Here is a 24,616-nt window from a genome sequence, read left to right as displayed (position 1 = left end):
ACAGCTCAGTGCTGACTCTGCCACGGAGATTACAGGGTAGTAGATTCCTGTGCAGCAGGGAATGACTGATGGCAAGCACCTCCTCACAGGTGGCTCATCTTGCTGGTTACACAGAGAGTTGCTCACTGACTTCAGGTTAGCAAGTGGGAGCTTTCTTCTTTAGATTTGATACATTCTGCTTAAACTTTATACACAAATTAAAAGTGGAAGTGGGTAGTAAGGGTGAAAGATTTTAACATACAGCCAGTCCTTCTGAGAGGTGATGTTAAGCACGTAGCACAACACAGTGAAGCAGAGTTACTGCACTGGCAGTAACTGAAAGTGTCACAATGATTTGTTTGAACTCCTGTAGAGACAATTTAACATCATTTTGGTGACAGTGTATCAAGAACACACAGGAATTCACTCTAGTGTCAGCATAACTTTTATTTATTTATTGCTGTCAATATGCACAGTAAAGGAAGACCTGATGTGGCTACCTCCTGCATATAATACTTCTGAAGAGTCTGATATTGTGGCTTTGATGGTAATAGAACAAAAATGCTGTATTCACAGGCCACAGGGTGATTTTCCTAACTGCCTGAATTACAGATACATTCCCTAGCTATCCTTTATTCTGTCCTTTCCAGCATCACATAATATAGCCCTTGCAAACTGGAAAATAGCTAGAGATAATGTGAGAACAGCACAAAGGGAAAAACCATTTCTGTATTGCTTTATCACAGTCCTTCAGCCTTGTAGGAGCAAGAATTCATTTGTGGCTTTCTAGCATATAAACACAAGTAGAAAAACCACAGAAGGATCAGGTATGCTATGGAAGGATGGAAATAATCTTCTCCTACTCTACCACCTATTATCACAAAAACATCATCCTTCAGAGCTGGACCCTCTGATTGGATGAAACCTCCCAATGCCTGGCAGAAGCATGCTAGTCAGTAGCTGACTGAAATGGGAACTACAGGCTGTGCTTTCAAAGCCTTTCCTCTGGTCACACCAGAGTGATTCTATCCAGGAGCATCACACAGTCACAGGATGCTCCTCCAAACAGCATTAACCCCTCTCCTCTGGCTGGTAAGCCAGGGCTTGCTTCCCAGCTTCATCCTTGACTTCTCCCTACGAACAACACTAAATTGGTAGGGAATTATGTAGGTGGCCAGAAGCCAAAGGCTGTGAGTGGACACTGTCACAGCCTGATTGGGACAGTAGAAAGCAACTACCTGGGTGTCACTGCACATCCATAACACTCAGGGGTCCTGATGCCATGAAAGGTACAGTAAATCTGCACTTAAGACTCCCTGACCCCAAACTGTACTTCTGCTGGTAACTTTATTTACCTTTGTATTGTCTATTTATCTCCTAAATAATACCCTGGAGAAAACAGGGTGTCACTCTGAGCGTGCTCATCCTGTGGTCCATAAGCACCAGGCAGTGCTGTTTCTACAGCATGGGTGATTATTAGCCAGTTGCTCACTTAAAATAGGTGGGAGAGGCTGCAAGGGGCTCCACAACAAAGTGACTCCTCTCCTGTACCATACAAGATGACCACATGCAGGCCAAATTCTCCCCTTCAATAACCACATGGCGAGCAATTGGGAGGCTGGTGAGAAGCTCTCCTCTAACAGGCTGTTCACAGCACTGCTCCCCATCCAGCTTTGACTGGACAGAGGTTCCAGTTTGACCAAGACTGCCTGAATTGCAATTAAGAGGACTGGTAAAGAGCAGTATAACGCCTCAGCCACAGGCTGTTCACTGCAGCACATACAGAGATGACTTTCCCCACTTCCACAGCCCTGACAGCTTGCTGCTGATAATGTTTAATTCTTGAAGGGTTTTGTTGCTGGACAGTCCTCACCTTCCTGCCCTCCCTCCAACTTGTTTTACAGAGGTGTTGAGGAATCCATCAGAACTGAGTCAAAGGCTTCTTCACACTGACAAATAGATAGCCAAAACACCTCTAGCACATATTCCTCTATTTGGACACAGCTACATGTCCCAGCGCAAAAAATGTGCAAAGGTGGCCCCAGAATGTTCTGCCCACAGTCAACCCAATCCAACCCTCCCTCCAGCTTGCATCAGTGCCACTGAATTACCTATAAGCTCTTCTTGGTACATGATCGTCCTTGGACCCAAATCCACAGCATCCTCCTGTTGTCTTCACCTTGTGTTGCTGCTGTTTGCTTGAAATGGTGTAGCATCAAGACAAAAAGTTGCCCTGTGTTTGATACTTTTGCCTGTGCTTGGGAGGCTGGGACTGCTGCAGCCTTCAGGAAATGTGCCCCACCTAAGTGCTGATAGACTGAGGGCGTGCAGCAAGCCATCTCCTAGAGGGGATCAGGCAGAACAGGGTGAGCTGTGTTCAGCTGAGGAGATTACACTAGCTGGAACATAGACTGATAAAGGGCTTTCTCAGAAGCACCTGTGTTTGGCAGACAGACTAGACAGGGAAGGGAAGAAGAGGCACTTCCTAAGCTACGGTCTCTGGCTCACTTTAACACTGAGTGTTGCATCTTGGCAAAACATGGCTTAATGTAAGCAGCTGAAGCAAACAGGTCTGGAGTGATCAGCAGAGAAGGTCTGCCAGGCTACAGGGAGCACTCAAACTAAAGCAAAGCCAATAACTGAAGGGATTGCCTACACACAACTTTCCCCCACCTTCCCCACCAAATGCCAAATCTCCCTTCTGACCCTAGTGCCCAAGGCTGTAATTTTTGCAGAGCTGAATGGCAAGTTGAGCTCAGAAGCCCCCTCCCAAGAAGAGTCACTTTTTGTCCCCTGAAGCAGAATCCTTTTGCGACCTCATGATTTGATAGATGGTTTTCCTAAAGCGCTGGTCCCGGCTCAGTCTTTTGGCTGCTTCTTTCAACTCCTCAATGTTTTCAGCTTCTGCATGTGAGAAGATGAAGGACTGGGACTGTTTCACTGAAACAAGAACAGCACAGAAATGTCAGCACTCTCCATCAGGGACGCAGACTGAAGATAAAGCTTCACAAGAGTGCATGAGCCATGTGATCAACATGACTGAGCCTAACTCAGTCTCTGATTAGGCATTCTGATGAAGTCATATATAAGCATGTTTCTTAGGGGTCCAGGACCATCACAGAAATGTAACTTTCAACATATATAAAGAAATGGGCAACAAGTACACAGGCTTAGTGCCTGCTCTCTGGGAAAGGAAGCTCCAAATAGTGCTGTAGCTCCATTCTACTACTAAAGAACATGAAATACAAACAACATTTGCAGCCTTTACTGCTCTGTCAGCCCCGTCTGCACATAACTACTCCTGCAGGATACAGAGTAGGAGGCTGCCCGATACCTACTGTCGTTCCATGAAGCACTGGTTCTCCGGCAGCGGAAGCGGCAGCTCTTTATGCGGCGAGTGGCAGCCTTGTGGATGTACACAGAGTTCTTCATGATCACAGGCATCTTGGCCTCCAGCTCAGCATTGCGGATGCACTCTTCAAAGAACTCTGGGGAGAAGACACCACTGTAAGACTGATGGGACAGACACTCCAAGCAATGAATCAGTCACAAGGGACTGCACTCGTTGATGGGCTGAGCTAGGTAATGATGACCTTCATGAACAACAATCCATAAAGCTCCAGAATATCTTTAGAATGAATATTTTTCAAAGTGACAAAAGCTTCCAGTTCCCAACAAACATATACTCAAATTTTAGAAAGAACTGCAGCCATCCATTCCACATCAGTAATTCCCACAACTGTTCATGGTTCAACTGCCAAAAGCCTCTGATACTGTGATAAAACTTCTCGACTCTGAAGCCTTGCTCATCATACTTTCTTGGAAGGACTTCTAAAACCAGTCCAGTCTAACTGGGAAAGTCAGGTGTTAGCAACACCAGCACAGGCACATATACATGGTCTGGATCTCTTAACAGCATAGCAAATATTAACACATAGTTACATATATTACAGGCTCCAAACAAAGCCCCATGTCCAAGCTCTGATGTTATTCTGCCCTGATCTGCCACACCAACTGCTTTTCCTGGCCCTTTTCCCCTATTATGGTCTATAATGGCAGCATCTCTTCTGCCATTCCAGTCCTGCTGTCCTCCTGCCTGTCAGTTCCCCTTTCTGTCCAAAGGCTTCATGTGCTAATGTGCCCAAACACTTCTATCAAAGGGCAGGGCAGAGCTGCAGGAACCACTTGGAAATACTGAGGCAATCTGTGCTGGAACTCATGTTAAGAGAAATGTTGCTGGTCCCTTATTTTCTCTAGTGCTCTGCTCATCAGTACATTTTTACTGTCTTGAAGAAAATATCCCCCAAAATCTAAGGTTGAAAATATCAGGAGACATTCATTACCAGTTACTCACTTATGCCCTGTGAAGCTCTACTTGAATGCTGAGCTCAACACATCTACTTTAGCTCTGTTTTCTTACCATGGCTCTGAGCCAGTGGGATGAAGCTCAGAAATCATGCCTGTTTTTCTCAGTTTGGAAATCTTACATAGAAACTACTGAATAATACTTGTTTTATTTAAATATATTAAAATTATAAATATGTAAATAGATATAAAACTATTTATACATGTATTTATCCCTATTTACCTAACAGTGCTCAGAAAACCACAGGACCCCCTTCACTGAAATGAAGCCTTAGCTGTACAGACACAACATCTTCATAACTGCATCTCCCTGCACTATAACTTGTGCATGGAAAATAAGCAAGACTTCCCTCAACTGAAGCTGCTAATGCCAGTTCCCAAGCCTGACTCAAGCCAAATGCCAGAGTAACGCACCCCAAGAGAACCCAAAAAGACCAAACCCAAAAACCCAAAACAAACAAACCAAAAAAAAAGGCAAAGAAATGGATAACCTGTGAGGAACATGAGCCTTACACCTGATCTATGGACTGTAGTGCTGGGCTGATGCTGTGATTCAGCTCTGAGTAAAGATACAAACTTCACCTGCTGGGTCACCTACCAGCACATTGCTACAGCAACCACAGGCCTCCCTCAGCTGGTGATATTCTTGTAACCAAGGTTGAGAAAATAAAGCCTTGAGGGGAATCAGAGGACTCTTTATAACTCAAACCTAGTCAGTCTTTATAGCTCTGCCACAGCTTCCCAGTTTAACATTTTGGAAAGTATTTGCTCATCTCTAGGTTTGTCTTCCACCCAACAGAGAAGGCTGGAATAATTTCAACCTCCTTTGAGGGTAAAACACCAACTGCCTGCATAGCACATTACAGCTCCTCAAAGGGGAGGTGTGGTGGAGAAGTTAGGAGAGCACATTATGTGCAGCTGTGCTAATTTAGAATCTTCTTTTTGCGTCCGGGAAGATGGGTAGAAATATTTCCCCTCTTAAGTTTGTTCATCAGTAGAGAGGATGGATGACTAACTTCTCAAGTTGCTGACATCTGCTTTCATCTTCTTCTCTTTCTCCTTGTTGCAATTCAGAGAATTTAAGCCTTGCTCCAAGCTCTGTAATGCTTCCTCAGCTTCTCTCAGTCTCCTCTCCAGATCCATGCGTACCTTCACCTCAGCCTGAAGAAGAAAATAAGAATTGCTGAAAACCAGTCTGCTTCTCAATAATCATAACTCACAAGGTCTGTGAGGGATTTGCCATGGATGCAAGTGAAAAGATAACGGTGATGAAAATCCTTAGAAATATTGCAAGGCAACATAAAAGTTGTTCCTCATGTCTTCAGACAAAATCTGAATGTGAAGTACAGGCTATTTTAGTAATTTTTCTTTACTCTGACTTCATTTTTCACAGTTTTTCTCCCCTTATATAAACCATATGGAATCAGAGATGGTATTTCAACACATGAATTTGTGCTAATGCAAGTACTTGCAGCTGAGCAGGAACAGAAGGACATCATTCCAGCTGAGACAGACTTGAGATAAAGCCAGTCAGTTCCCACAAAGGGGTGTACAGTGCTTAGTTTCAGAAACAAAACACAAGAGAAGTTAGAAATACAGTCCTAGTTTAGCAAATGAGAAAGACTACACAGCTTAGGTCAACTTAGCTTTCATTTGGCCAAGCAGAAGGTTACAGGAGAAGAAAATTTTGGAGATGCAGAAAAAATAAGAACTGAGGGTTTTGCGGTTTTTTGACAAAATATTTGTATAAGGACGTTGAGTGTCAAACAATCAATTATTAACACAACTTTTACATTATTTAGATTTAAATAAGATATCATACTTTGTCCAATTACCTTTGCATAGATTAATGTATTGTCTGTTACAAAGGAGGGCTGGTCCCTCAGCCGAATTCCTCTGCTTTTGAACCCAAGTTCCTGCAGAGGTTACTGATGATTTTAAAATTTTCAGGTTGGTTTTCTAAGCACAAATGAGGAGGAAAGATGTCTGCTCAGCTCTGCAATGTACATATTAGCAGTTCTTTCAAATCTTCTTTATTCTTGATTGTGTCTACTTTCCTCTTTTACTTTTTCGGCTTCCCTCTGGCTATAGATAATGCTTTCACACTAACAAACTAAAAGACTTGTACTGAACTGATTAATCAGGCTTCAGAATATGAAAATAAATAGTAGTGCTGCATAGATATAAGATGGCAACTTCATGTGTTACCATGATATCATAGTGTTTTGGGTTGGAAGGGACCTCAAAGATCATCTCATCTCAGCCCCTCAGCCATGGGATACTTTTCACTAGACCAGGTTGCTCAGAACTCCATGCAACCCAGTCCTGAACACTTCCAGGGATGGAACATCCACAGCTTCTCTGAGCAACTTGTTTCAGTGCTTCACCACCCTCACAGTAAAGAATTTCTTTCCAATACCTAACCTGAACCTCTCCTCTTTCAGTTTGAAGCCTGTTGATTCAGTTTGAATCCCATCTGTCCTATCACTACACGCCCTTGCAGAAATTCCCTCTCCAGCTCTCTTGTAGACACCTTTAGGCACTGGAAGTGCTATAAGGTTTCCTTCTCAGAGCCTTCTCTAGGCCAAACAGCACCAACTCTCTCAGCCTGTCTTCACAGGAGAGATGCTCCAGCCCTCTGAGCACCTTGCTGGTCCTACTCTGTGCTCACTCCAACAGGTCACTGTCCTTCCATGGCTGGATGCAGCACTCCAGGTGGAGTCTCACCAGAGCAGAGCAGAGCAGAGCAGAGCAGAGCAGAGAGACAGAATAACCTCCTTCACCCTGCCAGCCACACCACTTTGGATGAAGCCCAGGATACAGTTGGAAACCTGGAGCAAAGCTAATGAAGATTTGTGACCACAATGTGAAAACTAAATAAAACCAAAAGTTTGGCTTGATAGGGAGCAAACTGAAAGGGAAGATGGGAGCACTCTGGGCCCAGGGACAGCAATATGCAACATATGCAGGGGATACCTTGAGGTCTCTCTCTGCCTGCTGTTTCTCTGCAGTCAGCTCCGAGAGTGAGTTCTGCAGTGCTTGCGACTGGGAAGAGTAAAACTCCCTCTCCTCCTCCAGTGCTCGGGAGCGCTCTTCATTCTCCTTCATCCTGGTGAATGGCACAGCAAAGAAAGATGACCATTCCCACCCCAGCACCACTCACAGGAGGGAAAAGAGCTCAGTATTGCGATGGGACATGCCTAACTTCCTGGCTGCCCAGAGCAAAGAGACACTAACAGGAGCACTGTGTGCTCCACTCCAATAACACAGGCATTGCTGGAGAAAGCCAGGTGTGTCCACCAGTGTCCAAGAATGTTCTTGAATGGAACATTCTCAGCTCCCAAATGAGGTCCAGGAACACCAAACACTCCTTATGGACAGGCCATGAACACCTTCATGTGCCCAAGTCCTAGTTTGAAAGGAGCAGGCCCTACTGGGAACAAGTTCAGCTCCCCTGCCTTGCTCTGTCTGCTTTGAAGCATTTGTAACCTGAACTCCTGCCATGGGAACCAGACAAGCTTCCAGACTTATCTGGTGCTGGCAACCAAAAAGCAAGTCAGCAGGCAGTCATGTCTTTTGGCACCATCAAGTCTGAGCAGGACAGAAGTGTCCTCTTTCCCCATTTCACCTTTTCTCTGCCAGGAGTTTCTCCTGCAGAAGTTGCTGCATCTTCTCTTCTATCTGTCGCAGGCTGCAGTGCAGTCCCCAGATGGGGCTTTGCTCCTTGCTGGGGCTGGTTGGAGGTGGGATCTGGCTCTCATTTTCTTTCAACATCTCCAGCATTTGTTGTTTCTCCAGGGAGAGCTCCTTGAAGAAGCACAGAGATTGTGAGTATCAGCCAGGTCTAACGTTTCGAACGTTAGCGTTAGCCAAGTCTAACTCTCCTGATCCTGCCTGGTTCTTTCTTACTGAGTCCCTCCATCCTTACATCCACATGCCTCATTCAGGTTAAACACAGGAATAACAAAATTTGGGTTTCATTTCATACCTGCTTCATGAGGAGCAAGCCTTCACCATAGCCTTTGCCACAAAGGGGGTGAACCTGCAGGCTCCTTTGATATGGTATGCTAGTAAGGACACAGCTCAGGGACTGGAATCTTGTGCTTCTCTGTGTATCACAGATGCAGGCAGCTTCCCTGCCTTCCCTGCTTGGCTTGCTCCTTAGTGGGAGCTGGAGGCACCCCCCCTGTGGTACTTCTAACTGCGGACAACAGGACACATCTGGTGCAGACATCCTGTGCAGACACAGGACACACGCTGCTTGCCTATGAAGTGTTCAGCCCAATGTGCAATTAGGGCAGGAGCAGTACTGCCATAGCTTTCCAGTTCTTTTTTCATACCCATAACTGTGGACAAGGAGAAGAACTCAAAGGAACAGATTTTTGGACAAATTTGTAGGATCTGACACAAACATTAAGGATGACCTTGCAGCTTTAGAAGGCCAACTGTGTGGAAATTTCACAAACAATATACATTTAGAAAAGACGCTTTCCACAAATCCACCGAAAAGGAAAGATTCTAATACATCAAGACTCTGTTTCCTAGATTCCCATGTTCCCTTGGGAACCATGCTCCCTTCTGTGAGCAAAGAATGTCCCTCTGCTGCTCCAAATTCCACCAGAATGTAGGGGATCTGCAGTTAAAAAAAATAAAAATGCTCAGAAATCTCTTTCAGCTGTACAGTCATGTTGGCTGGAAGGGACCCTCAAGTAAGCTCTTGTCCAGCCTGCTCTTCAGAGCCAGTCCGTCAGCACAGCATGATATGGTGAGCTGTAGCTGTCTACAGTCCAGTTGTGAAAACCATTTACAATGAAGGTTCCTCAGCCTCTCCTACTGCCTGCCTTCCATCTGGTGAAAAGTCTCTCCCTAGTGTTCCACCTAAGCTTCCCAAACTACAACTTACTATGGTTATTGTCCTACCATCACATGACCTGGTACTGCTGAGAAAATCTTGGTTCAGCTGTGCTCTGTGTAATTTCTCATGCTTTTCTGCAGGGGATTTTGGTGTTCATATCAGCTGCCAAATGAACCTGTTAATCTGTACAGCACTTCAACTCTGGTATTAGCAGACACTGGATTCATTCCATGGGACAGCATTGCTTTCACACCAAAATGCTGTCACTCAGAGGGGAGGAGTGGTCACTCACCTCTAGGGTGTTCTGTAAGGACTGTGTCAGACTTCGCAACTCTTTCTTTTCTTCCTCCACTCCTTTAAGGGAGCGGGCTGTGAGCTCCAGCTCCCTAAAGAGGCAAAAAGGGTGACAGCTATTGCAGGGGAACAACAGCCCCACAGACCGCGCTCAAGCTGCGCAGGCTGTGGGTCTCCTGGTGCAGGACCTGCAACCATCGGTTGGTGTGGGCAGTCCTGGAGAGCCAGGATCTTGTCAGGAAACATCACATCATGCCTTGGACACACTGTGGGCATCCAGGAACTTCACTGTGCCTCCTGATCATCAAACCCAACCCAATAGTTACTGTAGTCCTCTAGCAAGGGAACAGCCATGGTTGCAAATGAAAGAGCTCAGACAGAGCAGTCACATCTAAGCTGAAGCAGGCTTATGAGAACAAAAATGGTTTGCAAAATCCCACTGGTTTTTCTGACGTTATTTAGGGGAAAAAAGGAAAAAAAAAGAGCATGATAGCAAAAAGTGCCCTTTCAACACTCAGTGCAAAGCACTTGGATCTTTTTCTTTCTAAATTTTCTTTCTAAATTTGCTGCTCATATTTTTCATAGTCAACTTTTAAAATGACAAAACTATTCTATGTGAGGCAACATCATCATACACATAGTGTCATTCAGCTGATGGTGGAAAACCAGATACAGATGTCTGGACTCCACATGGCTGCTCAGTCAATTGAACTAATTGCCTCTCTGAAATCCTCTCTTGCACCCATCCATTGCCATGCTACCCTAACTAATCTGGGGTTTGCTCATGTCCCAGCCCTTTGAAAATAAATTGCTGGAGCCCTGAGTGCAAAATGAAACTAAGTTGTATTCTATTGGTCACACAAGAAATAACAAATACAGATAAAGAGCCAACAACCATTCCTGTTTTGGTCAATGTAGCATCTCCTTCCTATATGCACAAAATAGGTGGATTTTATAGACTGTTTTGATTCACCACCATGGTGGCGCTTTTGCCCGCTGCGGGAGTTTGTGTCCTTTTGCTGTCCTGCAGCGTCTGCTGCCATACCGTCTGATCTCCTCCTGCTCCAGCCGCAGCTCCCGCACCACCTCTTCAAAACGCTGCTTCTCTGCTTCCAGGATCTGGTTCAGACGCTCAAGTTCCTGCACCAAAAGAGAAGACAGAAATGTACTCTGCCAACACAGCTAGGAAAAGCTTCCCTGTTAACAATGCCTGGGACTTTTAGCATGGCATTTAACTCAAGCTGTGTAGAGCCACAGGGTGTCAAATTCCACCACACTTTTGTCCAGGGGCAATTAGAAGGATTTGAGGCTGGCTGAGGATTTTCAGACATCCAGAAGTCCCAGCCAGGCTACCAAGCAACTGGAAATCCCAGATACTCCCTGCACAGGTCAGCTCAGACATATATATACAGAAGGTCCAAAACTCCCTGGGGATACTGGACTCACTTGTATGTACCATTTTCGGGCACCCATGCATGCAGGTACAGAAAGCCCAGACAGCCCCAGAATGTAGCGGCACCAGAATTTCTGTGCCTCAAGTGTGATACTTCTGCCAGCTCAGGCTTGCTTCCCACCCCCACTGGGGCAAGAAAACACAAATCATTCAGTTACAGCTTTGCGCTGTTAAATCAGCCTGTCACTATCTCTGTGCAGACAAAACCCTGCTAAGAGAGCAGCATATAGCACAAACTGTCCTTCAAGCAGTGAAACAGTCTCTTCCCACAGTCTAGAGGATGCAGTTGCGCTGAGACCTACTGCAGATGGAAAAAGACAGGACCAAAATTCAGCCAGGGTCCCTCTTGCTTTCAGCTTCCCTTGCAGCCATAGCTGCTGCGCAGAACTCCTGCTATAGGCACATGCCAGTCACAAAACAGCACTGACACTGGATAAATTCATAATAAGACTCCTGCTCCATGGTACAGATACATGGTTCAAGCTGCTTTCCCAAGACACTGCTCTGAAGCCTTGGGCTCCCAGCAGGTCAGACCGGCACAGCTCAGTGAGCTCTACATTCAGCCCTTCCCAGTACCAAACTCCTTCAACCTATCCCAGCCCCATCTGCTCTTTGTGGGCAATGGATTTACTCTGCATGGCTTTGGAAGAGCAGAGATTTTTTCTGGGATCTTCAGACATTTCCCTCCCCGTGGCTGAGGGCTGTGCAGCAGAGGTGAGGCTACCTCACCAGAGGGGGATATATCCCTGCAAACCCACCTTTGGATTTTAGCTCACCAGAAATGTATGCAAGCAAAAAAAATGGGTTTGAAAAGTCTAGGTCAGCACTGCCATATTTTCCTAAGGCGAGGCAACAGTCATTTTGGATTAACTGGAAAAGAGCATGAGGCCCTTTGCAGGGTTGTAACATGGTGCTCTAGATCTATGCACATTTTTCTATACTGTAATAGGACAATCCATTTGCACAGCTATCTTGCCATGATTTTATGATGGTGCTATAAAAATCAGTAGAGATTTGGTGTAAACATGAGAATGTGCTACTTTTATTATATTAAGTGTAAGTTATTAATATTTGGAAAGTAATTATAAACTTGATAAAACAACCTGCTCTAGTGAAAGATGTCCCTGTCCATGGCAGAGGGGCTGGAACGAGATGATATTTAAGGTCCCCTCCAACCCAAACCATTCTATTGTAAGGTAAATTAAGGTATAATAATCACATCTAAGAGAGTGCTCTCTTGATTTTTCCCTAGTGCAACATTTATTATTCTCCCCATCTCTGGTGTGTCCAAAGAACAAACCACCTTGTTTTTTGTGCTCCTTGTTTCTCACAATGGTATCTCTATGCTAGAACAATGTCAGGTCTGTTTACTTGCTTTCTGGCTGTGGAGACTGGTCTTAATTGCCACAGTCTTCTTGAATCTGTCAAATAACAACTGAGTAATTCAATCCAGTGAGTATGAATTTCATTTGATCTTCCTCCCTCGTCTTCCTGGAGACATAATCACAAGCACTCTGCATGGAAAGTAACCGGGAAAGGGAGCAGGGATAGAGCTCCATGACCCATCTCATGGCACAGGTCTTATTCCTCTCTTCATCCCCAGGGTCCAGAGGTTGGCTGGAGACTCTTGTGCCTCCACAAGCCTCTCTCCCAGAACACTAATATGCCTTCAAACCAACAACTCCCAACCTCCCAGTCCTGCCACATGGCAGTTGAAGGAAATTGGCTTGTGATAAACACTCACCTCTTTTTGCTCCCTCTGCAGACATAGCTCTTCTGTTTCTTCCATTAGTTTATCTGCAAGCACACAAAAAAGTCCAACCACAGAGAAAAGGATTTTATAACCTTGGGATATTTACAAACAAGAAGCACTGACTTTTTGAAGCTTGAAAATGCAGCATTTCCTACTCCTCTGTGTGTATCTGTCTGGGAGGGTCCAAAGGCTGAGATGGCACTAATGGGATGTTCTATAACTTCCCTCCCGCCAAATAACTTAATAGACTAAACAATCACATTGCTTTGTACTCCTTCTATGGTTTCCTCTCAATGTTCTTAAAGAGTATTAATGAACCAACCTTTACTGACCTCTAACTGAGTCAGTAAAATATTCTTATATCTGCTTCAAAGATAAAGAACAAGGCCTAGAAAGGTTAAGTGACCGCAGAGGTTCACACAACATGTAGCAACAGTCAGTTTTCTAGCAGCTCAGCACCACATCCTCACCTACCTAGCATCATCCTCTCCTTGGCCCTCTGGGCAGCACTGCCAACTCCCTGCTGTCACCTTGGAATGTCCCAGCCAAGCCCAGAAATCAATTCCCTAACTTAGCCACTGAACTTTTGCTGTATGGAGCAGTTCCCCTCAACATCAGTTGCTCTTGTCCACTGAAGCCACATACCCACCAGAGGCTGTGCTCTGGCCGTCACCCTGCAGCCTGATGCACCCATGCTGTGCTAGGCTCTAAGCTCAAAGGCTGTGCCTGGGGCAGCTCTTAGCCACACTTACAGGAACTCAGATGAGAACACTCCTCATGGTCAAGCCTCAGATTTTGCTCTCAGCCCTGCCATCCAGCTGCCACGGGAGCAGGGGCAGATTCACTGCAGCACTTTTATCTTCCTCATGCCAGGCGAGTGGGATGCTACATGTTTCCCTGGTGCTGAGGACCTGACAAGGTTCCTATTGCTGGCAGGATTACTACTGCTAGGGGGAATGCAAACCTCTACCTCCTGCCCAGGGCAGGGCTCCTGGTGCCAGAGAAATAGTTACATTACCAAAGCTCTGACCACCACTGCTCACTTTCCTTCCCACTCTCTCCCTCCTCCTCCTGGCCAGAACCCAGTGCAGATGCACTGTAATTACACAGAGGCTCTCCTAACTTCCCTCTTCTACCCCTCCTGGGGGCCCAAGCCCTGGATTTGATGGACTTCTGTAAAGTCCATGTCTGACAGTGGGACAGTGATCCCAGCTGGGTGGAAGGTAACTCAGTGTGGATTCAGGAAATTCCCCAGAGCAGTATTCCTCCAGAAAACCTTGATCTGCTGCCAGGAACAGTGACTGACCTCAAAACTTACAGGATGGACACAGATCATTGAAGGTAAGGCTAATGAGGCAGAAGCCTTAGCAGTTATACAGAAATAGACAGTTCCTGACAAAAGAAAGTAATCAGCTGTGACAATTGACCAGCTCTCAATGTTCTTGTCACAGACCAAAGAACTCAGTGACATATATATTCTATATTCCAGATATCTCCTGTTCGCCACAGAATGTGTATACCTCTATTCCTCCATCACCTTATCTTTTGTCATACTAGAGACCTCTTTAGTCTTTTAAGCCCTTTAGTTTGCTCTGGTGGTTCAAAAATAATGTTTCGACAAAACTTTCCTGTTTCTAATTTTCCCTTTGTTTCTGTCCCTTCAGGTCCTCCTCTCAGCATCCCCTGTTATTCTTTTCTCATGTGTGGAACCACTTCTCCCTTCCTGCCTCACGTCCAAGCTCATCCATCACATCATGTGTGTGAGTGGTGCTCAGATGGCCAGGATGAACATGCTTTGATACTTGAGTTATGATCACTGTTACATGTGAGACCATATACTGAGGTCAGCCCTGATCAGCATGGATGCAGAAATGCAAAAAGCTCCTCATGATTCCTCCAGTGGCTCAATGATTAGGAGTAGATACTATGAGCCCCTGCTCAAGGCATCACCAACCTGAAGGACTCAAATTCCTGCTGTTGTTCAAAGCAGATGACTCTCCAGACAAGTCACTGGGCCCACACAAGTAACCAGCAGCTCCCAGGTCAACAGGACTGCTAGACCTGGGGAGTGCTCTAACTTAGAGGGCATCTGGGTTAAAATGGCTATTCTCCCTTGGCTCTTGCTATAGGCAATGTGGGGAAGAGACAATTGGACCTCCCAAGGCAGTCAGGGCATCCAAGGCACCAGGCCACCCAGAGACCAGTTCCTGAGTAGGGAATTGGACTAGATAACCTACCTCTCTTCATACCTAAGTTATTTTGTGTTCACCTGGAGCAACTGTTCTCTCTCCACTGTCTACAGAGAGAGCACTGACAAGTTAGCCACTGCCATTAGACACCTCAAACAAGCCCATGTAAATGCTCCCACTTCTGATATGAATAGTGTGAGGAAACACAAAGACTAGGTAGAGTAAGAAAAAAAAACAAAACCCACCAGCTAGGTGAAGAAAACTCATGCACGAAAAGCTGTGACCAGCCTCAAAAGTATCAGTCCTGTGTGATTCAGGGGGACAAAGGTATTGTCTGTTTGCCTGTGTGCAGCTGAAACCAGCACATCCAAACGTCTCAGGGGTGGCAAATGTTTGCACAGATGAGCCATGAGGAGCTGCAGGACTGCAGTATGTTGGCCAAAGCACATTCCTCCTTCACACTTCACACAGATGTTCAGATCCCACCTTAACTTCTGCGTGTTTTGACTCCCTTCAGACCTGAATTTCAGTTGCTTGCTACTCAAAAGCTTCATCCAGTGAAAACCTGCAGCTGCTTGGCTTGACTACACTGACAACTCCAGTAAAAGAAAACTATTTTGGCATTTATGGCTTTTCAAAGTAAGAGTTTCCTACCTAAATATTCCTGTTTCTCCTTGGCCAGCTGTAGTCCTTGAGCTTCCAGGCTCTCAATCATGGCTTCTCCCAGCTGGGCATTCCTCCAGGTCCTAGGGAGAGCAGACACAAAGCAGGCAATGTAAGAGAGCTAAGGGTCCCACAGACTAGGACAGGGGACTCAGCCTAGCAAACTACCAGGGAAATCAAACATGTAGATTCTCATCAGTTGGGACAGTGATTCTCTAGAATTTTTCTCCACAGATGCATTGGAGAAATTTCCCTGGTAGTCAGGGTTTCTTTGGTTTTTCTTTTTTTTAATACATGAGCTTTATGTGAATACCTCACAGCTATTCAAATGTTTTTTCCAGTGTTTTGGAGATTTCTACACTGAGCTTAATTTTAAGGGTCTCAAGACCAATCCAACACATCCACAGCCTCCAATTGCAACAGGATGTACCTGGAGCCCTTTAAATGACAGACTGTAGAACCAGACTTTAGCTTTTAACTCTAATAACTTCCCACTGCCAGTGACATTGTCCTCTGCAGCCTTTCAAACATTTTGCTCTTAGAGTCACTTTTCCCCTTCAGACTTCAACCGTTTCTTGAATCCATCCCATGGCCTTCTACCTTCAGTCTTTCTGGTATCCCTCATCCATCCTGGAACCAATCAATCCCTCCTCTGCTAAAGCTGTAAGCCACTAGGACTTGGTGTCTGGTCCTACACTGTGAGTCAAGTGCTTTTCCCCAACAATGAAAACCAGAGGTAAAAGCCACGCAAGATGCTGGCAAATAGGGAATGTTAAAGGAAGCAGGCATACCCAAAGAGCACCTTATTTTGTAGGACCATTGGCCAGAGGATCTCAAGGTCTCTTAAATACTTTATGAAGCCAAGCTACTAAAAGGGCCTGTGGAGCAGATATCCATTATTAAGTTGACAGACAAGACAGGCTTTAATACAGATATTAAACACCAAGGACAAGGACACACAAATCAAAATAGAACCAGAAATGGAGTTTGCTGCTCACTTCTATTCATGTTTAATTAGAAAAACAAATCTACACATATAAAATGCATAACATTAAAACATACATAAAATTTATCCCAATCTGTTTATACAGATGTGCATAAAGGAACAGCAATTGTTGCCCAGAAATGTTGCCATCTTTGTTAAATCCAAAGGGATCTTATTAATATTAAATATCTGTAAAGCTTCCTGTACTAGGCCTCTTTGTGAACTATTTGAAATTGTAGCTTTTTGGAAACTGTTAATTTGGCAATCTCTTATTTCAAGGCAACCTGTACATTGTCTCTTATAAAAGCCAGACAAATAAATTAAAAACACACCACCCCAGGGACCAGGCAGCTCACAGCTCCAGCAGCCCAAGCTCTTTGCAGATAGATGTGTTTCTTTTCAGCTAATGAGGATATTTCTAAAGTGCAGAGGAAATTAGAACACTAATTAAAAAGGTGTTGTTTTGCCCACAGGTAGGCATCTTCATCTTGAGTGAGAATATGTGGGTGTGAATGTGTTTCTTCACTAGCATTCTCTGTTACAGGATGAATCTGATCCCAGAGAAGCCAACAGCAAACAGGTCAAGATGGGAGTGGGGGAAACAACAGAGTTTATCATATGATTACATGGAGGGTTTCCAAACAGCTGTAGCCTTTAAGGTGTCTCTTCATAGATTCACCTTTTCAGTGCTCCCTCCCTTCTCCAGCCTAACAAGACATTTCCTTGTCTGTTACTCAAAGGTTACTACACCCACTGCTGTGTGACTTAGAAAATGCACTCATATCACTGTGCAGCATTAGAGCTTTTATTCCTACATCTGCTGGAACCAGTGCCACTGTAACCACAGCTACAGGGAGGTACAGGCTCTGACTTCAGCTGAGGGGCAAGCAAGGGCTTTTTTCATTTTGTATTTCTTGCCAAGTGAAGTTTCATCAAAAAATGCTACATTGCTTAAAGTATTGGAAAACACAGGGCCAGCAAAGCTCATGGGACAAGTAGAAAGCCCCTGCCTGGAAAAAAACCAAAACAAACTCAAATATGTAGGACATCCCCATCACATGTACATCTCAATCACTGTTCCAGTCCTTTTTGCAGCACTGGAAATGCCTCTTTAGCTTTGCCTGCATTTTACCTTTCTCAGGACCATCCACAGCCAATTTGTGGAGACACTTAGCACTTAATACTCCACAGGACATAAGTACTGTGTTACTTATTTCTTCTCCCATTGCCCACCAAGTTTACTTTCTACCATTTCAGGGAATGCTGCTGTGGACAGAGAGAGAGTATGTGTGCCCCTCTCCCCCTCTAGAAGCAGCAAAGCCTCTCTGGATGGGAAGAGAGCCTGGCAGTCTGGGAGTCAGGGCTTTACGCATTTCCAAAAAGCTTTCATGATCTGGCAAGTGTGGTAAATCCAAGCCACAACACATTAGAAGTGTGGGGAGACCAGCAGTTCCCCTCCACATTGTATAAGCCATTTCCCCATCAGGGCAGGAGGCTTGGAAAGGAGTGAAGAACTGAAGGGATCACTGAGCAGACTGTAATGGTGGAGGCAATAACCAGTTGTGCAGGCACATATACGTGACCCCTCAGATGTAAAGAGGCAGTGGACAAAATTGAAGCAAAGGAGAGAGGATACTTCCCAGCTTGGGTTTGTTTTTCCTCTTTCATCTATTTCCATATCTCTACATAGTTTGTTTTGGGGGTCTTTTTGAGGATGTTTGTTTGTGGGTTTTGGGGTTTTTTGGGGGTTTTTTTGTCAGTTTTAAATAATGATGAAGACAGCAGGATGATCACAACTAAGTGCTGCAGTGCCACCGGCAGTACAATCTCCATCTAGAAAAAGCAGGACATTATAACAGATTGCCTAGAGTAATTCAACAGTATTCTTTTAGCTTTTCTATTCACTGCAGATCAATTTATTGGCCCACACTGGCCTTTCTGACTGCTGTTTAGCTCCCAGCCTGACCCTGTAACTATAAATCACATAATCTATGCTTTTTTTTCACATGCAGGCTACCATCAGTACTGATGAGACTGGCACTGGAGCTGTACCACTCTCCTCTGATGCAGTAACAAAAGCAGAGAGTGGAGGGAAGGAGGTGTCTCAGTCAGATTTTCAACTGGGTGCAGGTGGTCTGCTGTATGATAGCAGCTACTCTTTAGCTTCTGTTTTAAATGCTACTGCTGGAATATTGAAGCATGGACTAGAGAAAAGGCTGGCTCTGTGACAAAAGCAGCAGTACAGGGCTTACTTGGGAGTACCCCGTCTGAGTTGTGCTGCCTTCCTCCTTCCATCCCATACACATCTGTAAGATGAACTTGGTCCCAAATTATTGCCCTTGGCAATAGTTTAGCTTAACATGGGTGAAGGCAAATGCAGACGTGCTATTCAATAAAAATCTCCAAATTGCTCAAAGGCTAACTCTTTGTCACTTGTCCTCTGCAGTGGCCAAGGCTGCTCATGCAAAGTGGGTGGCAGACCTCTGCCTTGGGTCTTGTGTCCCATGGGAATTCTGCTCCCATGAAACTTCAGTGGATAGCTTTGTGTTGCAGTTCATACACTACCATGGAGGTAACAGCTTGCCTCAGCACCAAAGACAAGCATGCTGCAGCAGCACACAGCTTGGCTTGGGCTGATCCACCATAACGCTGGGTTCCCCATTAATTACAAATTGACATTTTGAGCCTCACAACATTGAAACTAACTGAGATATTGCCTTTACCATGTACACATATATGCACACACTGGTGTCACAAGTTAAACAGCTTTTGTCCCTACAGTGACAAGGGACCACACACATGCCATAATGCAGCCAAGAAGGGCAGAGCAAAGTGCTCATTGCTTTAAGCCTCATAGCTGAATGCTAGGCTCTGCTCTACAGACTGAGGAAGTTTCTATATCTCATTTGGGAAAGTCAAATCCCTGTTTAAGTGTTATCTCTTCCTGCATCTGCTGAGATTTAGAGGGAGCCTGCTCTGGTTTTGCAGGACAGCTGCTCATCACACAGTCAGGCTCCTGGGTAACGAGGAATTGCAAAGCTGGAGGCCAACAAACTGCAAGTCTCTGTCCAGCATTATTAGCAGTGTGAACCAGTACTGAACGCGTACAGCAATCAAACCTCTCACCCCTGTCAGTGGGCTGGGAATGCTTTGCTAACACTGCCTGTCCCGGGATTTAGGCTGCCTCCATATTTCACAATTAAACTGTTTTGAGAGGCCAAATCCTGCTGCTGCATGGCCTGAGCACCCTCAGATCTGGGCAGACGGAATGCACACCCCACAGACACACAATTGCCTCACAATTACTGTTATTGATCAGTACTGTGCTGGTGAGATCCCTGCTTGCAGCAGGATGTGAAGCACATGGGCAGTTGCTCACTAGATTTGTGCCTTGCCTATTCTGCTCTTACTTTACCCCAAATTCATACAGAGAAGTTTTCTGATCCCCACTTTTGTCAAGCCTGCAAACCTTGTTTCCCACACAAAATGGACCAGGAGGGGTCCCATTCAGACCCAGGTTTCACCTCTCTGAGGCAAGAGAGAGGGATAGCAGATGGAGCTCAGTATATCACCATTTGACAGATGACAGCCTGGCGTCATGAGCAGAGCACCACCCTGCACACACATTGCACACCAAGGCAGGAAGTTTAGATCAGTTTTAGAGCATTCATGTTAATGGAAAGGATGGGTCCAGGAGGCAAATGAAGCTCTCACTGGTTTTGAGGAGCTTGTCTGACTCCCTGTAGCCCTTCTAGTCAGGCTTCTTCCTCTTTATCCTTTGCACATCTACAGAGCAGATCAAAGCAAATAAGGAATAGAAAGAAGCTTACACTTTTCCAGACTCCTGTAGCATCTCCAGCCACTGAGCCTGCTCAAACTCTGATTCAGCTGCTAGAACAATGTTACCCTAGAAGAGGGGAGGGGAGGGGGAAAAAACCCAGATTAGAGAGGCTGGTGCCTTATGCATCTCTGTGCACTCATGGCATGAGCTGGACACAGCTGTGGTGGGAGGAGAGCCCACCATTGTCTTCCACCTCCACAAGACACATCACACGGGAGCAAATATGACCCCGGGCTACCACACATTGGAAAGTGTGCACATGGCAAACAGTCACAAGTCACAATAGGCATAATATTGATATGTCAACATGAGCTCTACAGCTTCTGAGAATCTGTCGGCTACTATCATAAAACCTGGTGTCAGAAAGTGCAAGTTTCCTTGTTGGTTGTCAAAGCAGCAGCAGCAAAGCCTTGAGGGGATTTGGGATGCTAAGCCACCCTTGCTCTCAAGATGGTCTGTCCAGAGAGGGTAGGCATACCTTGGTGGAGAGGAAAAAGACTGCCAATCCAGCTCTGCTCATCAGCATTAACCTGTTCTGTGGTGTTTGGAGCTTTTTAGAAGAAAGCTACTTACATGGAAATCTTCATGAGAGATCTTTATGGCATAAGGCATGTTGGCCTCTTCTTTGGGCTCCACAATGCAGCCTCCCAGGGGTATGACACCCTGGAGATAAACCAGAGCACACTAATCAGTCAGCAAAATCAAGTATAACTGTCAACTAACCAGGAGCTGAACTTTCACATTCATAGGAACAATAGGCAAATGGAGCTGTTACACCCACCACTGGCTTTGCCAACAGTATTTTTATAACCACAAGATTAGTTGGTTAGATCATGTAAACAAGGGAATATATCTACTATCTGGTAAAAAAGATAGACATCATGTGCCTGCTGAGTCATTAAATAACCCGAAAAGGTACCAACGTGATTCTTTCTCTTTTGAGGCTTCCCTGGACCTATGAGATGTCTGTGACTTACTGGGACTTACCTCTTCTTTGCTTGCTGGGCCCATGGAGGAAGGAGGAGGGGGGAGGTAGAAACAGAATAACCCCCTCCTTGTGCAAACACTGCTCACCTTGGGATGAATATTGAAGTATTTATTGCTTTCAAAACTCTTCTTCTCACTCTCAGCATAGTACAGCAGGAAACTTTCCTTAATGATGAAGAACCTTTAGGACAGAAGGGAAATAAATTCTGCTAGAACAGAGGTTGTGGTTCACAGCACAAGAAAATCTCCTCCTAACTAAAGCTGCTTTCTGAGCAGAAAAGTTTACTATTCCCACCTGAGGTGGGAAATGAGGTACCTCATTTCTGCTCATAGCCAAGAGTTAGTGCTTAACGGCAAATGTCAAGTTCAAGTACTTTGTGCTTGCAGTTTACTCCAGCATGCACACACCAGAGCTAAGGGCAAACCATGGCACCACGTACTCACAGGGCACTGGGACAATGCTCTGTGCCCAAGACTGGACCAGAGGCTTTTGGCATCTCTCTGTGTGCTCTCTCTACCTCATGTGTTGCATTCAACATTTTTGAGGGAGCTGTTCTTTTTTTAAAGGGTCTCTCACATGGGCTAAGACCAACTAAATGCTTATTTTGCAATCTGCTGCCTGCTACCCTCTTCCCTCCCATCTCAGCATAAGCAAGAAGGGAAGTGTTTCCACTCCAACACAGAATCACAGGCTAGCATTCCCAAGCGACTCTTGAGGCAAAAAATTGGCCACCAAAGCATTCAGGAGCAGAAATAAATTTGAGAGATATTTCTAAGCAGAGCACCTGGCAAAGTCTCCTGTCATTGACCTTCACAACAACAAAGGAAATTGAATTTTTTTTCTCATATGAGTAACACTAAAATATGCCTTGTTCTGCACACTTAACCTTAGGTATGCTCTGATAATCATTATATAGTATCTATAAAATATCACAGCTTCTGCAAGCCAAGCTTCTAACTTACTGGAGCATGTCCTCAAAATTATGATTAAAGGAGTGCCACCTTTAACTTATCTGGATTCTTGAAATGCCCCTGGGAGAGTCCCTCCTCTCTTCAAAAATTGAGGTTGCTTGCACTGTGCAGGCAATGGTACAGGGGAGAGATATCTGACTTAGTTTCAATTTGGTCTAAATCTCTGCAGCACTCAAAGATTATGAAGAGCAACTGAAAAAAATAGGGACAAGTTTAGCAGGGAGGTTTCAAAAGAGTAAATGTCAAAGAAAATGTATTGTACTGTTTTGTACATATTTTCTGACATGAGAAAGAGGGATTTGGGAAGAAAGTGAAAGGTAAGAAGTTGAAAATTATTTTAAAATGCCTTTGCACATTTCACAAAACACAGCTGTGTAAATTACTTTTATGTGGTCCCGAGGACAAGAGATCATGAGGAAACTGGAAAGGATAAGGCATTTCTGTGAATAATAAGAATATTCCCAGGAAACCCTCCTGTTTCTGGGGGGAAACAAGAGGAGACTTCTACAGCTTGGGCATTCCTGCACCTTTCCTTGAAGCCACCATTAATGATGAGCTACAGGCCAAGGGGGCTGATCCACAAGGACAATTCTAATGCTTTCATGTGCCCACCCCACCCCAGTCCTCTCCTGAAGTGGGTGGGCTGTCAGATGGAGCCAAGTGCTGCCTCCAGTACAGATGAGCACAGCAATTTGGTACCAGTTTAGTTCCAAAAGCTAAAGAAAGATTTTGAAGCTGGCAGAGAATAACAATAAAGATATAATTATTAATAATAAATATATAACTATTAATAATAATTATCATTCTTTTACTTGGGTGAAAGCTTTACTGCTTCCATCTGCTTCTATTTCTTGCTATTCTGCCATGGCTCTGGTAACACAAATGAAATTGCCAAATGCCACGGAAACAGAGACCATGGGCTCTCAGGGCAATAAAAAATGCAGAACAAAGCTACACTTCTGAAAGTCTGCAGCAAACTCAAACTGTGGATCTACTTTGTACCTTCTCCAAAGTGTTTAAAAGTGACAGTCATTGAATACGCACATATTTACATCCAGAAATCTTCAGAATGTACAAACACCGGTAGCAGTTATTGTTCCCCAATTTTTTTCTTCTCCTTGCCCTCTCATCTATACCTGTTCATGTTGACATCAGAGCTGGGGAGAAGCAGGCAGTTTGCTTCCTCAGCAGGACACATTTGATACCCTGGGAACCTCATGGTTGACTGCCCAACTCACCTCTTGTTCCTGACCACAGCCTGACAAAATCTCTCTAAGCAGAACAGCACAACTACTGCAAAAATCACTCCTCTGTGCTGAGCTTATTTAGCTGCTAGAGGACTGAAAAGGCGCCCATTTGCAGTGCAGCCTGTCCAGAAAGTTACCAGAGTAGGAGCAATTGCTATTCACCTTCCCCCCTGGGGACCATCTCCTTTCCAGCCCAGACTCATGTTCCAGTGCACCACCCAGAGGAGCTGCATCTAGCATTCCCTCAGCTGGGAAAGCAAGGTGTGACCCTGCCTGTGGTGGCTGTCCCATACTTGAACTGCTCAACTTTGAGACACCTGCCCACTTAGCAGAGGCACTGGGCACATCTCTGGGGGACACATTACTGATGGAACGGATTAATCAAGGTCTCATCTCTACATGAAACAAGACTCGGCATTTTCAGGTATTTCAGATATTTGCATTAATGGCAAAGGCAGCCACAACTCCTGCAGCAGACTCAGAGCTGACCCTGGCCAAGGCAGACATCAGAGACCTCCATAGAGCAGACAGGACTTGTTCCTGGTCCTCCTCTCCATGTCACTTTTGTGAGCAGCAGCCTTGTGCCTTCCTGATGAATTTTTCCTCCCACCTCTGGTCATTAACTCTATAAGAAAGTTTTCTTATGAGTAGCTGCATCTTGGTGTTATGTCCCTATGCTTAGTTTAAAGAGGACTTATTTTTTTTAGAGGTAAAAGTTGCACAATATCTGCACAATAAATACAGAATTAACGTCTTAAAAGAACAAACCTGCCTGCCCAATGGCCTGTGATTGGTACGGTGAGCCAGAGGGAACCAGATACTTGTGGGCACAGGAATGAATCTACAGATGCCAAAAGCCAACATTCCACATAAAAACGGAGTATCATGAACAACTTTCTCCACATGAAGGAGAAAGTCTACTCATCATTTTCAACACTCTTTTCAGTCTGAATAATCTCAAGAAACATTTGCAAGACAGGTAAAGACATCGATCTTTAACTCTGTGTGATTTTTTAGTCTAAATGTTAGACCC

General features: G+C 44.9%; 1 protein-coding gene across 2 annotated transcripts in view; it reads right to left on the bottom strand.

The window, feature by feature from the left end:
- Positions 1 to 408: 408 nt before the first annotated feature.
- The window catches only part of PLEKHD1 (pleckstrin homology and coiled-coil domain containing D1), a 31,903-nt gene continuing 7,695 nt past the window's right edge, over positions 409 to 24,616 (bottom strand). For both annotated transcript variants that reach the window (XM_085062162.1, XM_085062163.1), the window contains 12 exons: positions 21,452 to 21,545; positions 20,951 to 21,040; positions 20,367 to 20,443; positions 15,543 to 15,634; positions 12,691 to 12,743; positions 10,539 to 10,633; positions 9,492 to 9,585; positions 7,973 to 8,151; positions 7,321 to 7,453; positions 5,361 to 5,505; positions 3,318 to 3,467; positions 409 to 2,919 (listed from right to left, as the gene is read on the bottom strand). In XM_085062162.1, coding sequence (XP_084918288.1) covers positions 2,759 to 2,919; positions 3,318 to 3,467; positions 5,361 to 5,505; positions 7,321 to 7,453; positions 7,973 to 8,151; positions 9,492 to 9,585; positions 10,539 to 10,633; positions 12,691 to 12,743; positions 15,543 to 15,634; positions 20,367 to 20,443; positions 20,951 to 21,040; positions 21,452 to 21,545 — 1,363 coding nt within the window. In that variant the 3' untranslated portion in view covers positions 409 to 2,758. The remainder of the gene's footprint in view (positions 2,920 to 3,317; positions 3,468 to 5,360; positions 5,506 to 7,320; positions 7,454 to 7,972; positions 8,152 to 9,491; positions 9,586 to 10,538; positions 10,634 to 12,690; positions 12,744 to 15,542; positions 15,635 to 20,366; positions 20,444 to 20,950; positions 21,041 to 21,451; positions 21,546 to 24,616) is intronic.

Source organism: Lichenostomus cassidix, chromosome 5, assembly GCF_008360975.1.
Source record: "Lichenostomus cassidix isolate B80296 chromosome 5, HeHo_3.0, whole genome shotgun sequence".
Lineage (NCBI taxonomy): Eukaryota > Metazoa > Chordata > Aves > Passeriformes > Meliphagidae > Lichenostomus > Lichenostomus cassidix.
The sequence above is the reverse complement of the archived record's forward strand: the minus strand, read 5'-3'. Positions and strand labels throughout refer to the sequence as shown.